This window comes from Sinocyclocheilus anshuiensis, unplaced genomic scaffold, assembly GCF_001515605.1.
Source record: "Sinocyclocheilus anshuiensis isolate Anshui unplaced genomic scaffold, SAMN03320099.WGS_v1.1 scaffold173, whole genome shotgun sequence".
NCBI classification, from domain to species: Eukaryota; Metazoa; Chordata; class Actinopteri; order Cypriniformes; family Cyprinidae; genus Sinocyclocheilus; species Sinocyclocheilus anshuiensis.
The window spans coordinates 711595-728326 of record NW_015536480.1 but is presented as its reverse complement, the minus strand read 5'-3'; the positions used below and the strand labels follow the sequence as shown (position 1 = coordinate 728326).

The 16732-nt window shown below is 37.4% G+C and overlaps 1 protein-coding gene across 2 annotated transcripts in view; it reads right to left on the bottom strand.

Moving 5' to 3' along the window:
• The window catches only part of mosmoa (modulator of smoothened a), a 44948-nt gene that overhangs the window by 7471 nt on the left and 20745 nt on the right, over positions 1–16732 (bottom strand). For both annotated transcript variants that reach the window (XM_016470208.1, XM_016470137.1), the window contains exon 2: positions 13084–13296. In XM_016470208.1, coding sequence (XP_016325694.1) covers positions 13084–13296 — 213 coding nt within the window. The remainder of the gene's footprint in view (positions 1–13083; positions 13297–16732) is intronic.

Here is a 16732-nt window from a genome sequence, read left to right as displayed (position 1 = left end):
AATATTGTACGTTAAATGTTAAGTTTATAATATGCATAGTTGATCACTAAATTTAGGGGCTGTGCGCGCTATAGGCCTACAGACTGATTTACAACACGTGAATTCATTGATTTATCCTGAAAGAAATGGAAGTGACATGAGTGCCTGGTGAAGAGGGAGAAAAGATGAGTAGCCTTTATGGTTATATATACAATACTCATTTTGTGAAAGAAACGCTTCTTCAAATTATATTTTAAATGATCATTAGGCCTATTGCCGCTTGCCCACTTCAGACATTACGCCTAATGTGCATTTTTTCTTCTTCAAATTATAGCTAAATGGTTTGCAATGATTAATTTTAAATCTAGATTAAATCAAGGGTTATCTAATAATTCTGTTGCACCAAACTTTAAAACTTAAAAAAATAAGCAGGTTTACATTTTAACCCATCATTTTGATCGGATTTAAGTTATATTTAAAATTAACTTTAATCCTGTTGCACCATAACTTTAAACTCAGATTTAAATCTCGATTATGGATTAACTTTAAACTTAATGGAGGTTTAAATACAATAAAATGCACATGCAAATAAAATATGTAACTGATCGAACAAAAACAGAGGAGATCTGACAAAAACAGGTCTCAGAGAGGTGTTTATTACAAATAAAAAAATACAAATTAAAGCACATCGAGCGGGATGCCCTGGATGCGTATCCGTCACTATTGGTGCACCTCGGTGTCGAACAAACAAAAGAAGTGACGAATATTTATCAGAAGTGGTCACAGTGATGACGAGGTGAGCACCAGTGAACGCGGCCGCGCCTCTCGTTCTCATGCCCGCTCCATGTGTCTGCTGGGCGGCGATCAAATGGACAGGGCAGCGCTTTTCACGAGCGGAGATCGCTAGACGAATCATGTAATTTTTTTTATTTTTATCTCGGCTCTTTTGTCGTAAGTTATGTTATAACTCCATTAATGTATACTAGGGCTGTCAAATTTTTTTTCCGAATTTCGAATATTCGTCGAATTTAACATAAAAATCCACATTCGAATGCTAAAACGTTGCATTCGAATTTTAGGTGTGCGTTAAGTAGGCAGCCTTATCAGCGGCGCACGAGATGCGATGACAATGTAAGTGTCGTTGCATTATAATGTTTTTGTTAGCCTATCCAGTTGAAGTCACTAGATGTGGCGCTGCTGTGTTGTTCATTACAAATATAGCGGAAAAAGAGAACATCAATGCTGAGATCTTGTTTACATCAAAACCGAAACCAAGCCGTTCACACAGAGCTGAGTCTGACCAAATGCAACATTAGATCATTGACAACAGCTAAAATATAACATTTCAGTAAATAACAAACCTCAGCTTTTATAATAAATTTAGATAAGATTACATATATTTTAAGAAAACTGTAGTACTAAAAACACTTTATAATAAGATTCCATTTGTTAGATAACATGACCTATCAATAAACAATAGTTATAGCAATTCTTCTTCTTAGGGTTAATTTCAAAATTTACTAATACATAAAATCAAAAGTTCAATCTGTTAAAATTATTTAATGCACAATGAACAAACATGAATGATCAAGTGTTTGTATTAAATAACATTCAAAAACATCAATTAATGTAAAAATATATTGTTCACTCACTGTAAGTTGATGTTAGATAATAACAAAGTCATTTTAATGAATGGTATCTTATTGTAAAGTCTATACAGGAGATAAAAATTGACTATACTTTCATTTAATCCAAACTGTGTACATATTTAATTTTAAAGGGCTTTCAAAACCTGCTAGAGTTATCCAGCCAAGAATAACAACTAACTAAGTTAGCTAAAAAAAAGCACAGAACTGCTTTTCTGACGGACTGATATGACAAACACTGTTAACCATTTGTACATTCTCTAACACGCATATTTTAGATTCACAATTCATTTAAAAGCATCTGGTGTGTAAAAATAGTAAATACCATCATGTCCTCCTGTTTTTTACCCTAATAAAAATTATAGGAGCATTAAATAGTTAAAGAAACTTCATTCTAACACTCATTATATTAGCGTTCGCGGCTTATGCTAATGAATAACTACGCTAAAGGCGATGTTTATTTCAATCCGACATTCAAATTAAAATATGGAATAATATTCATAACAGAAGATCTAAATAATAAATTAAATTGAAACTTACCTGCTTGAACTCTTTCATTTGATCGGGGTGTCTGTCTTTAAAGTGTTTTGTTAGTTTGGTGTGTTTCCTCCTTTTGATGTAGGCCACGTCTCAGTGCTTTTATGAAGAGAGCGCATCTGCACACCTTTCGGATAGCGCATCAAGAACCGGGTTTACCGGGTACTCGGTACCTACGGTACTTAAAAAAAAAACTGTTACCGTAACGTTTTCATTTTTTTAGTACCGACTTGGTACCGAAGTACCGGGTCTTTTGACAACACTATAATAATAATAACTTAAAATAATGAAATGTATAATTAAATTTTATATAACATGAGGCAAAATGATATGAATTCTATAATATGTATACTATAAAAACAATCATCATTTATGTTATTGGCTGTAAAAATAAATATTTGAAAAAAATATTGGGTAGGATTAATTCATGCTCATGAACGAGACTGATATGGAAATGAATGGTATATTATTATTAATAATACTAATTACATAATATAATTATACACACACACAACATTACTAATTCTCTCCTCATAAAACTATTAAATACTTATTCTAACATTATGCCAGCTAAGAAACTCCAAATGAACCAATGCTACATCAATAACCTCAAAGCATGCTATATTTTCCAAGTTATGAAGGCTGCCTCTGTTTTACTTTCTTTTTATTTAATGTAAGTGCTGTCCAGCAGTGCATTCTGGTTGAGCCACAAGTCTGAGAAGACGGTGGCTAATATTTACGTCTGTCACCGCTGACGCACCATATGCTGAAGCCGTTGCGAGCCAGAGCCACAGCTGCAGACATGACAGCAGACGTGGAGCCATGAGCGTAACCTGGTCAAGCTGGGCGTGGTGTGAGGGGACACAGGGGGCTTGTGTTACTCACACAAAGCTGCTCTTTCAGGTTCGGGTGGCTTGAGGCCAGTGGCAGCTTTAGCCCAGACACCTGTGTTAACCCCACCTGGAGCCCAAACGCTCATGCAATGGGCTTTAAATGGATTAGAAGCAGAACTTCCAACAGGAGACGCTTGTGGAATAGAAATCAACGTAAATGTATCTGAGAAATAAAGGTTTTCAAATATTTGCAGGCTATTTTTGTAATGCAAATTTGGACCACCCACTACATCAAATATGTATTACTATACTGTATACTACTACTACTACTACTATGACTAATAATAACATTAATAATAATAACAATAATAATAAACTTTAAATAACGAAATCATATTAGCTAGTATTAGTTTTCTTGTCATCACATGTGAACACAAGAAAATATTTTAAATAATTTTACTACTTCGTTTTACTAATTGTATCTACTCTTACTTTGGTTATATGATTCTTTTGTCTACGCAAATTATTAAAATACTAACAAAAATGTAAATAAAAATACAAAACTAACTAAAAAAAAGTTACTACTTTGTTGAACAATTTTTTACCATGTCCATGGGAGCTGCTAACAAGAAAAGCTGTCAATTTAGAAATATTTTGAGTTTGAGTTCTATTATAGTTACAGTTATATTATAGAATAAATATTTGTGGTTTTTTTTTTCTCCATTCAAAATGTTCACAAAAAAAGGTTTCTAGTGAATTTCTTATTTTCTATGTCCTCACTATTACTTTGTCCTCAATTCCTATTTAAATTGCCATTAATTAGTTAATTAACATTCATGAAGTGACATTTTTGATGGGAACTGATGATCTGTGGTATTAGTTGGTTTGTCTCGGTTTAAAATGTTGATATTTTAATCAAATATTTTAAACCATTTTTTCAACCAGTATAACACTTTGTTTTGTGGCGTCGCAAACTTGCGCCGTTTTTTTTTTTTTTGGTCAGTCTTCATATGTAACCCCTCCGGCCTGCGGAGGTGTTCTAGTTAAGCAGCTGTTGCTCTTTTAAACGCCCACACACGGCGATAGAAAAAGACAAGTGAGTCACCGAGGTTCAGAGACGGTAAGCGGAACCTGGACAATTGGGACTATTTCTCTCCTGTTACCATGGCAACCATACCACTACGTATGCGATGCTCGACTAAATTACTTCTCCATTCAGCATCATCTCTCTGCGTGTGCTGCCAATGCCACCCATTAGACGACGAAAAAAGGCTTTCATAATCACTCTGTACCTGGCTATTGTGACACCACAGTGCTGGTTATACATTTTGGGCTTATGATTACAAAACAGAGACGACAGCCGTAATCAGGAGCCATTTATTAAAAATAGCTTTTATTTGATACACTCAAGACTCTACACAATACCTCAATCCTACGGCTTGTTCAGGAGAGGTATTCTGTAACTTTTCTAACTTTGCACGTGCTTTCTGATTTTTCGTTTTTTTAACCCTCAAAGACAGAGACAGCTGATAAAAATAACTATTGTTCTTGAATGTTTAATATCTTTTTAACCACTAATCCAATCTGAATGCTTTTCAGAGGTAACACATTTGTCTAATTTGGACATTCAAAGGCTCCGTAGTGAACGGGATGACGCCATCACATTTTGATCAGCATTGATTTGTCAAAAGAAATCTACGCATTTTATTCCTCTGAGCCAAACAGGAACAATTGTTGATGCTTAGTTCCATCCCCGTGCCCAGATTTGTTCAAACTGTCATCTATTCAACCAATAGGTTTTGGTCTTTTGAACCACCAATTAGCATGTTTGTTTGGAAATTTGAACAAGCGCAAAGTGAAAGCAAAGTGTGTCGTGCGTGCATGAAAACAAAACTAAATAACACATTTGCATGAGAGCGCTCTCTGACAAAGCACAGAAAAACACACGACAGAGAACTTTGACATAAAACAAACCAAAAACAAGGATAAAACAGTGGTACATATTAGGGCTGTCAAAAATGACTGAAAAACTAAATTCGAATTTTCTACTTAAATATTACCAAAATTCTAATTATATTAGAATTTAAAAGGCATAATTTCAGTTAGGGGGAAAAACGCTTTTGGCTTCTCTCCTGAGGCCACAAGAGGGCGCATCGAGCAAAATATTATGCACGTTTCTTCAAAGCGTAATAAAATAACACGACTATCTTTGAAAAAAAGTGCATAATGTTTAAAATAATGTTTATAAACCATATATAATTAATACAGTTGCTTAAACAATTAGATAAAAAAAACAGCACCATGCATGTATGCATAGTTTAATACAAAGGACCGAAAACCAATCACAAAGAGTAGGCTACTTTCTTCATTTGAAAACCGCCATAACGTCTTTAGACATGTTTTTAGAAAGTTGAACTTGCATTAATTTTACATGGCTTTCTAAACAACGTCTGCGAGACGCGAGTGCAACGCTGATAGATGTCCCTCTAGACATGGCTTTCTAAACATGCCGCTCTCTTGTGCGAGACGAGAGTGCAAAGCTGATAGATGTCCCTCTAGAAAATTTTATAAATATGCATTCTGTGTGAACGGCTTGGTATATGAATGAACAATTTAGCAGCGCCGCATCTAGTGGGTTCAACTGGATAGGCTAACAAAAGCATTCAAATACAATCAATGACAACTACATCGTCACCGCATCTCGTGCGCCACTGATAAAGCTGCCTGACGGCTGACGCAGACCTTAAATTTGAATGCAACATTTTTGCATTCGAATGTGGATTTTTTTTCTTCAATTCGACGAATATTCGAAATTCGAATTTTTTTTGACAGCCCTAGTACATATCAGATTAAAAAAAAACTGGAATTTATGTTTCCGCGCCGCTAGAATCGATTACGACGCAGAGTACAGCCAGCAGATCAATTCATTTGGTTGTTATATTATGTAAATAATTCTTAAATAGTTTGTAAAAGATTATTTGCACCATTTGTTCAGTTGCTTTCGCTCTCATTTTGTGTGTAGTCTGTGAATCATATGCACTGTTTGCATTTTTGTTGCACAAGACAATTTGCGCAATTGTTTTCACTACTAGCTACTTTGTTGTTCATACTCAGATTTAAAATATACTTCTTACTTTTTTGGACATATCCATGTCATCAGTAAACATGTGCCGGTATTCGGTAATACGATATATCATGATAATGAACATGCACGATATTGTTATCGAAAGCACATTCACTCTCTGACAGCAGATGGCACTGAACAGCAGGAATGCAGGCATTACCCGGGAAACTCTATAAACAAAGCAGCTGAGCTAATTTCTGAAACGTATTTAAATGATTTAAACAGCCATTCAGATTTGTGAATTCGCTATGGTGTTTATCACAACGCCACATACTTAAATATTTAAACTTAATGGGTTATTTATTTTCAAACTTTTTTACATTTTAATCTGGACTACAACATGCCCTAGATATTGTTTGAAAGTGTTTTGATTCTTTATTGTTCGATCACAATTTACATTAAGGCTCCATTACTTCACATTAGTTAATTCATTAGTTAACATAAAATGCCACTGAAAAATTATTCTAAATATTCATTAATCTCGTAATTTTAATAGCCTATTTAACAACACGTTAAAATCAAAAGTTGCAGCTGTGTTATTTAATGAACTCAAGCTAACAGTTGTATTTTTTTAACAAAGATTAATCACTTCTGTAGCAAATGTCGCTATTGCTCATGGTTAATGTTAGTGCATTAACTAAGGTTAACTAATGAGATCTTATTGTAAAGTGTTACCTATTGGTCTTTATAAATCTTTTGGACTGAAATTTTTTACTTTATACATTTTTTGTGTATTGCTTTTTGTATTCAAATGTTCAGTTCTTTTTGTTATAAGAAAATTATTAAACCGGTTATACTGTATTATAACAACACTTTTTTGCAACTAAATTTCAATAGCATGATAATACTGTATACCGTGATAAAAGCATTAGCAATTAATCACAACATGAAAATTTGATACCGGCATATGCCTAATTGTCAGTAAATCAAATAGACCTGTTTTTCACTGTTTTTGTTTGAGTACACCGTAAAAAACACCCAATTGTTGCTTGCATTTTTCTTAAAATTCTGGCAAATTCAATCATTCTTAGAGAAAACAAAAGGAAAATCTGGACTTTACATTAGCTAGACTGAAACTTCTCCTGTTTATAATGATATATGGCATTTGATGCTGACTGCTAGAATAGGTCTGAAAAAACAAAGAAACGTACAGGCGTGACAGGTGCCCCAAAAATGTTCTAGGTCTTTAAGGGTTAATTTCGCAGGCGATTATATGGTGATCAAAATTTTATGGACTGTAATGAAGGGGCAACTTGAGACATATCTAGATTATCACAGAGAATTGAGGTGAGACCAACTGAACAACAGGTAACTAGACTGCTGACCACTCAACCACATCGCGATGTGCTTAATTTTTTTTTAGAAAATCTTAGCAAATATATAGCAACACTCTGCCGGTGCCAACAACAGTCTAGTGCAATGTCTTTAAAACAACTCCGAAAATCTCCGCAACACCAGACACTTCATTTGACAGTAGAGGTGACATTACATTAGTGGTCGACCGATATGGGTTTTTTGACAGCCGATACCGATGCCGATATCTTGGAAAGCAGGGTGGCCGATATAATTTTATTTTAATTCATATTTAAGAAATTTTAAATCATTTGAAAATGGATTAAAAAATAAACGTGTAAAATAAACATACTTATACTCTAGAAGACAAAGTATTTTTCACAAAAAAAAAAAAATTTAATAAAAATATAATTAAAAAGGAAGTAAACACTGTAACCAACAGGGCACTCAGTATTCTTGGAAGTTTGTGTGCATTGGGAATAGACTTGTGCCGGTATTCGATAATGCGATATATCACGGTAATGAACTTCTATCCATATTAGACAGAACTGAATGACAACAGCGAACAAGAGGGAGAATGTGAGCACTGTGTGCTCAGGCCGTTCTCAGTGCCGTCAAAATAAAAGTCCCGCCTCGAACACAAACAGAAAAACGTATCGGCCGATGCCGATATTTGAAAAATGGCAGATATCAGCCAATATATCAGCCTTGGCGATATATCGGTCGACCACTAGATTACATTAAGGTGATGAATCTGCAGAACAGTTACCTATTGCTGCTTTCTCATTTACCCTCAAACAGCTTGTACAGCTTGTACACTGTAAAAAGTAATCACTGAATCTACTTAAGAAAATAGAAATTTGAGGCAATCAGTTTCCACAGGTTTTCCAAGTAAGTTCAACTCATTACTTTTTACAGTGTATCCTGAGAGGAAGTTTAAACGGAAGTGTTTCTTTATAGAACACACAAAGGATGTGTAAACTAGCTTGAGGAATAGAGAAGAAAGTTAATAGCGTCTCCAGTGAGCGAACACAACAGATGCTACACACATGCTGGACAGACAACACAACACCTCAGCAGCGCCATTCAAGCCCAAACCACACAGATCATCTATCTCATTGACTACTTGTGCGCAGGACTTTAAATTGGTCGGTGTTACATATTCCCCACAGCTGGGAACCCACACCTCATTTGATAGGATAAAACCAATGTTTTGTCAAGCGCATGTGTAGCTCCAGCTGAGAAAGTTATGTCTGTGAAATAATCTGTCGAAGCACATTTTTAGCTGTTGTTTCACTGTTTCCTGTAGAACCATTTGTAGACACTCCTGTGCCATTGTTTTGCAATAATTTCATTTCATGTTGGTCTACTATTGTGGTGTCATCCTTTTCAGAAAAATCTGCCCACGGGCCAGTTATATAAACTTAACCTCTACATAGTAGAGATGCACCGATTGATCGGCCAGTGATCGGAATCGGACGATTCCGAGCCGATCCTTTTATTGCCAGCAGCGCCGGCAATGACGTCACAGCCACGCGCACACTCACAGTTGCATGTAAACATGTCGTTTCGCGTGAAAATGATTCTAATTTTAATTGAATTCAGTGTAAACGGCGACTGATAATGTATTTATGTCGTGCCAGATGAGGCTTGCACAGCCTGAGTGAGTGTGTGAGAGAGACAGCAGCTTCATCAAACTGTCTGTGTAAATGCATCTAATGCCACTTCAGATGCAGCTTCTGTTTCCTCGGCAGTGGAAAGATAGAGTTCGTTAATACTAATTTCATTTGAATGGTAACAACTCTACATTTTCTTAGTATTCTAACTGAATTAATTGAAACAAAGTAAGAATTAAATGACTCACTCATTAAAACAGACATTTGCCGCCACCTACTGGTGGTTTAGTCATATTTAATAGTATCATTGCATTTTTTCAACATTTATTTGTATTTAAAAAAAATATGTAAAACATTATTCTTATAAAATTAGTTATGCATTTGAAATTTTGCAGTGTAAATGCATTTATGGCACCTCAGCTTCATCAAACTGTCTGTGTAAATGCATCTAATGCCACTTCAGATGCAGCTTCTGTTTCCTCGGCAGTGGAAAGATAGAGTTCGTTAATACTAATTTCATTTGAATGGTAACAACTCTACATTTTCTTAGTATTCTAACTGAATTAATTGAAACAAAGTAAGAATTTGAACTATTTCTTCCTCTTTCCAGTCACAGAGCACTTTATTTTGAGAGTTGTTTAAGTAAGAGAAAATCTGTAACTTAGTCCAGATTGCGGGAATTGTAATGTTTAATAATTTATTTAATAATATTTGCATTGAAATTTGCATAGACTTTTGTTTGTATATGCTGTCAATTATAGTTCTTAGAAAGAAAATCAGAATCGGCAAAAATCGGTATCGGCAGGTCACACTTCCAAAAAAAATCGGAAATCGGAATCGGCAAAGAAAATTGCAATCGGTGCATCTCTACTGTGAAAGCACGCACGTGATGGAGATTTACCGCTGATTACAGAACCGGCTTTCTGACAACATGTGCATTAAATATCGCATGTGATTTATCGTGCAGCCCTACCTCTACATTAAGTCTATTTCTGAGCTAAACAACTAACAGTTTGCCACGGGCTAATCAGTCTTATTTTCAGGATTCAAGTTGAACAAATCTACATCTTCATGTAACCAGTCTTAAAGAAAAAAAAAACCTCAGGTATTTTATGCAACTGGACGAAAAAAAAAACAAAAAAAAACAAAAAAAACATTTATTCATGTTAAGTTGTGAGTAACTAATCACCTCACAGAAGCACTAGTCAACATGGCTGTCTAATTTTTTAGCCATCTATAGTAGATTAGGCACAAAAACTTAGGATATGGCACGCAATTACAGACAAAATATGGAATTGCATTTAAATGTGCAGTATATGTAATATTCACAGCTAGTGGTTGAAATGGATACTTCTGTTCAAATTCCAAATATTGGAGAGAGTTTTCTCTCCCGCTCCCTCCTCGTCAGACTCAACGCTTACACGGGTTGCCAGATTGAGGACACACAACAGGAATGAGTGCAATCGACAATGGAAGGCGACAAGCCACACACTGAAAATATGTCAATATGGCACCGGTACCTATGTATCTGGTATGTAACTGAAACAGAACACAGTGCCTCATTACGGTGTCACCTAAATGCCTGCGTGATCGATTGAAATATTTGTCCTCTGGTTCTCTGAAACCACCACCGCACATGAAGAATAATTTCCCGACTGAGAAAATGCAAGTGAACGCAAGTCGAAAAGCTCTAATAATGCAAATCCAATCTTTGTAGTAATGTGAGTGTCCATGTTGTTTTCATATTCTGACTTAAAAGCACAACTTGGGAAATGAGACCATCCGAGGATCACGTGAATGCAACAATTACACTTGCTCTGATGGCAACAGGTACCGTTAGCTAGCTCAGCTAAACACGATTAAGTTAAAATGCCTAAAGCTAAACTTCCCTTGTAATGACTTGCAATGAGAAGCATTTCTAAACCTGTTGTCCAGCAAAAGAGAACATTATAACAGTGGCCGGGAACCTATGGCTCGAGAGCCACACCTGGCTCTTTGACAAAAATCATGTGGCTCGCCAGATCTCTCACCCTTTACCAACAAATGAACTATTACAAAAATTATACACCACTAGAGATCAGCAATTAATTTGTTGTAGAGCCTACATAAGCTGATAAAAGGTTTAAAATAATACATTTTTTGTACCGGCCAAAGTGCGTGTTCAGTGTGCATTCAGTGCTGTTCGCGAGAGTCACAACAGCAAACCACTGACGTTTCTATGGTAACTAGAGCTCCTGCACTCAGATTCAAGCTGATAACTTACGTAGCTTGTTTGTAGTATGAGTGAAAAATTTAAGGGGTTCTGAATACTTTCCGTACCCACTGTATATATAAACTATATATATAGTTTACTTTGGCTCTTTTGGAAAAATGCATTAACCAAAAATAAAAAAATTGGCTCTTCGGTCAAAAAAAGGTTCCCGACCCCTGCTTATAACTAGAGCCCGACCGATATATCGTTTTGCCGAGACTATCGGCCGATATGATCTTGTCGCCGATATATCGGTACCGGCGGTATAATATACACAAAGAATATCGGCCGATATATCGGTATCGGCCTTTTTTACTCCCTAACATCTGTATCGGCCCCAAAAAACCCATATCGGTCGGGCTCTACTTATAACATGTTTTTACTCCACAACATCAGTCAAATAACTTCATTTTGTGATCTGATGAGGGCTGCATATCACAAAATGAGGCAGAAAATATTCTATACTGTAATGTCGATTAGCAATGATTATATACTTAATTAGTATGAAAATACCAGAGATGGCTTGAATAACACAATTATACATTGTCGCAGTCGAGTGTTTGTTGTCTTTATTTTATCATTCAATATGTTTATATCATCTGTTTATTCAGTTACAGCGATAGGAATGCCTTTGTCCATATTAGGGGTTTTCCTGGAGCATCATGAGTGCGCATGAGGGCGCCCTCAGGCTTCCAGTATGAATGAAACCGACATTAAAGCTGCAGTCTGTAAGTTTTGCCTCTTTTCGCCATCTGGTTGAAACCTGCAATTGCAGTTATTTGCGGAATTATTTTCTTAACGCAAGTCGTGCATCGCGCACGGCTCCAGCACGGATGAATCTAATGTTTTGAGGAGTATGTGTGGGCTGTCAGTCACTACACCGGTGTGCATACTGTGCTTCGGAATCACAGATTCTAGCCTAAGTTTTAGAAGTATGGCCCAAATAAGAACTTTCACCGGATATTGTCATCTGAATGAGTAAGTAACAAGTCTGCCACTTTTGTTCTGACCAAGTGAGGAAAAAAGCATTACAATAAATCTCGTAAAACTTGTGTAATCAAACGTAGGCTATCAGATGCACATTTAAAATTGGAATATAATCTAATTTCAGTCACTTGTGTTTTATAAACACAAACCATTTTTGGATTACAATTCGCTATCAAAATAAGTTTAATTATTTAATAAGTTTAATTATTCCAGCTGCTGTGAGAAAAGGCTATAAATGATCTGCCACCTGCAGTATCCACACACACGTGATAGCCTACTTGCCGGGACAACTTCTTTATGTTTGCAGACGTGACGTAATGACACAGCGGCATACTCGCATTTTCTGCAAATTCCTACCAGTACCACTCGAATTAGAAAACATTATTATAAGCTTACCATCGTGAATCAGGCTAAGGTAAGGACTCGGGCTAAGGTGAGTCCTAATAATAATCCATCCTATTTTGGGTAATTTTTTTAGTATATTAAAAGTATAGGTTCAGGCACCAGTACTATTTTAAAAGTATAGATTCGGCACCAGTATCGTAAAAAAAAACAAAAAACAAAGTTACCCAACCCTAACCTATATGTGACATATGCACAGGCTTTCTTCTGTATGCTCGATGTTAAGCCTTAAAGGTGAAGTGTGTAGTTTCTGCACTCCTATAGGTAGCAAGGGGAAGTGTTAGTTAAATTCTAGCAATTCTGAGGGACATCACTGGTGTGCTGAAACTACACACTTTACATCTCTGGTGGGCAGGTCAAAAAAGGCAAGAGGGAAAACAGCAGGGGTGATTCAAACATGAGATGCGTCACTCACTTCCTGTGAAGGCGATCCATCTTGCGTATTTTGTGGCTTCTCGACGCCAGTGCGAGGCCACCAGCAGGCCGCAGGTGACAGTGAGGGAGATGATGCCCATGATGATAAAGAAGAGCGTGGTGACCCACTCTGGAGGGAGTCGCGGGGGGATGCAGGTTCGATCTCGTCCATGAATGGTCTGACACTGACGCACCAGCCCCACAGTAAGAGCTCCTGGAATCAAATACAACAACATCAATGACGTGTGAGTCATATTCAACCCACAAAACCTGAAGGGTGTTTTGCAGGATCTGCTCTTTATCAGGAATGAAGTCCTGGGTGTTTAGTTATGGACTAAACTATAACATGGCACACCAGAGACAAACAAAAACAACAGCCGTGGAGTATAAAGTTCAGAGCTTGTTTTCTGCAGGAAAACACGCTGCACCTGTCAGGCGCAGAGTCCCTGAGGCTCTGTATGCACCGCTGTACGATCAGGTAAGTAAAAAGCATTTTCAAGAATGACATTTACAATGCTGAATGCACATTGTTGTCTGGGCCAGCTACTGATATGAACAAAACAATATCATACCACCGCACCATTAGAATTTTGGTACCACAGTAGTTTAAGTGCCGGTTAACTACGGTGCCTTACTTTACACTCGAGTTCAGTCTTCACAGCCAGCTAAATCCTTATAGCAGCTTTACAGTCACACACAGCCACCCAAACAGATTAACTAGAGATTACCATACACAAGGTTTAATTTGTTAGTACTAGAAGTTGCACTAAAAATAATGATTATGCAACTCAATTTCTGCCATGGTTCATTTTTTGTGGTCATATTTGTGGTTCTTTTTTATGTCATGTTTGTGTTCTTTCCTACCTGTATTTATGCATGTCATTCAATATTTATGCACGTAATTCAATTTGTGTATCTAGATATAGCCAATATTAATATTTTCAATAATTAGAAGTGACAATTCACTGCCAAAGATTGTTCTACCAGGGAGTAACCTGCTAAAGGCGAAGTCCCAAAAAAATGGTGACTGGGTTTTGTTGGATCAGTAGGTTATCCCTGTTGGCATCTGTTTTCACAGGCTGAACATTCAATGGGGGGGAGGCGTGAATAACCAGCGCTCTCTCCACCTTCAATATCACGGAGGTGAGACCCTTGAGCAAGGCACCGAACCCCCAACTGCTCCCCGGGCGCCACAGCATTGGCTGCCCACTGCTCCGGGTGTGTGTTCACTACTGTGTGTGTGCACTTGGATGGGTTAAATGCAGAGCACAAATGCTCTGCATTGTCAAAAGACCCGGTATTTCGGTACCAAGTCGGTAAGACTCAGCCCATTGCTTTACTTAAGTATATAATATTTTCCTTTTACAGCTGCAGACTGAGGAAGATCCTGAAACACACCAGCAAACGCTAAAACAGACAACAGTTTACAGATGTTTTTCAGTGGCAGCAGAACTATGACTAAACTTTTGGGTGAAACTTGTTTACTTTTTCATACTTTTATTACTTGTGGGAAAACTTGAAACACTTTTAAATAAGTATAAAGAATGGCATTGGTTTTGTACATTTAATTTTTGTTTAACGTTATTAATAAAAATGTTGTTCAATTAGCATGTTTTTGTGTTTTGCTTTGGCACCGAAATTGGTACCGAGAACCGTGGATTTTCACTGGTATTGGTACCGAATACTGAAATTTTGGTACCGTGACAACACTAATTCCGGGTATGGATCACCATACTTGGCCACACGTCACTTCACTTTCAAATGCAACTGCATTGGTGGAGCAGAAATAACAGGGTTGTGAATTGCGATTTGTAACATGCTGGGTAGTAAGGACCTACCTTTTTACACAAGACAGGCAGACTTGAGCAGCATATTTTATATTTCTAAGATGGCATCAAACAGAAAAAAAGTATCTTTCTCAAGCCTTCATAGACAAAATCTTGAATGTGTGTGATATCTTTGGCACTGCTCTACTGTACAATCACTTATACATTATATAAATAAGATATATTAGTGAATGCATGCATTAAATGCATGTGCAATATTAAGTGTTAAAACAATTAATAGCATATACAGTGCCTTGCGAAAGTCTTCATACCCCTTCATGTTTTGTTATGTTGCTGCTAGGGCTGTGCGATTAATCGAAATCGTCATAAAATCGCGATTTGAGCTTGTGCGATTTCTAAATCGCTTTATAGCACGATTTTCCGCGCCCCCGACCTCCTGTATGCTATCCGAACCAATCAGAATGCAGCACGCCTAAATGGAGCACGAGAACAGAACAGACTGGGCGGGCATACAAACGTAACGCCAGGTTCAGACTAGGGCTGTGCGATTTGGGGGAAAATATCAAATTGTGATTTTTTTGACAGATATTGCTATTGCGATTTGATTTGCGATTTTAAATTTGCAAAGTCAAGCTTCAGCTCAATATGTGATTAAAAATCGCAAAATTGATCAAAGAAATCGCGATAGGTTTTTTTTGTCCATATCGCACAGCCCTAGTTGCTGCCTTGTTAAATTGCTTTAAATTACTTTTTTCCCCACATCAATCTACACTCCATACACCATAACGACACAGCAAAAAACAGGTTTTTAACAACTTTGCAAATTTATTAAAAATAAAAAAAGCTTAAATTATTCCATTGCATAAGTATTAAAACTCTTATCTGGGACAGTTGAAATTTAGCTCAGAAGCATTCATATTGCTTGTAGATGTTACTACACTTCAAGTGAAGTTAAACTGTGGCAAATTCAATTGAATGGGTATGATTTGGAAAGGCACACGTCTTAATAAAAGAATAGCTGATAATGCATATTAGAGCAAAAATCAAGCACAAACCGACAGAAGGACAAACATTACTGCAACACTCCACAGATCTGGGCTTTATGTCGGTGTGGCCAGACTCAGTCCTCTCCTCAGTGAATTTGCAAAAAAGCACCTAAAGGACCATTAGACTGTGAGAAACAAGATTCTCTGGTTTGATTAACCTCAATTCCAAGCATCATGTTTGAAGGAAACCAGGCACTGCTCATCACCTGCAGAGTAGCATCACAAAAGTAAAGTGTGCTGGTAGCAGCCTCATGCTGAGGGGCTGTTTTTCAGTGGCAGGGACTGAGGGGCTCGTCAGAGTAGAAGAAAAGCTCAATGCACCAAAATATTGAGATAGCCTTAAAGAAAAGCAGAGCGCGCTCCATTGTTTGCTACTGGCGACCTGGATGAAATGCTTTAAAGCTTAAATCTATGGAAAACCATTGAAACTTTGAACGGCCATATCTCAGTAAAGGCGCGGCGAATCCGCACCAAATTCGGGGGATCTCTTCAGCTCGAGGAACCCTCTCGAACGCGAACCGAGTGTACGTCTCGAGGCCCTCTTTCGAATGAGACCACCGCCGCATGGATAGCCCCCGGGGTTCCGGAGTTACGGGTGGTTAAATTCGCGGTCCGGCGCCGACCGATCTAGCGATCCCGGGGGGCTACGAGGGTGGCGTTCGAGAGGGCTCCTCGAGCTGAAGGGATCCCCCGAATTTGGTGCAGATCCGCCGGCGCGTTCGCGAGATAGTGACAACAGTCAACACTTTCATTTCAGTAAGGAGGTCTCTTGTTCAGGCAGCATTCACGCGTTGTCTTATTCGACCGTAAGTGCCCT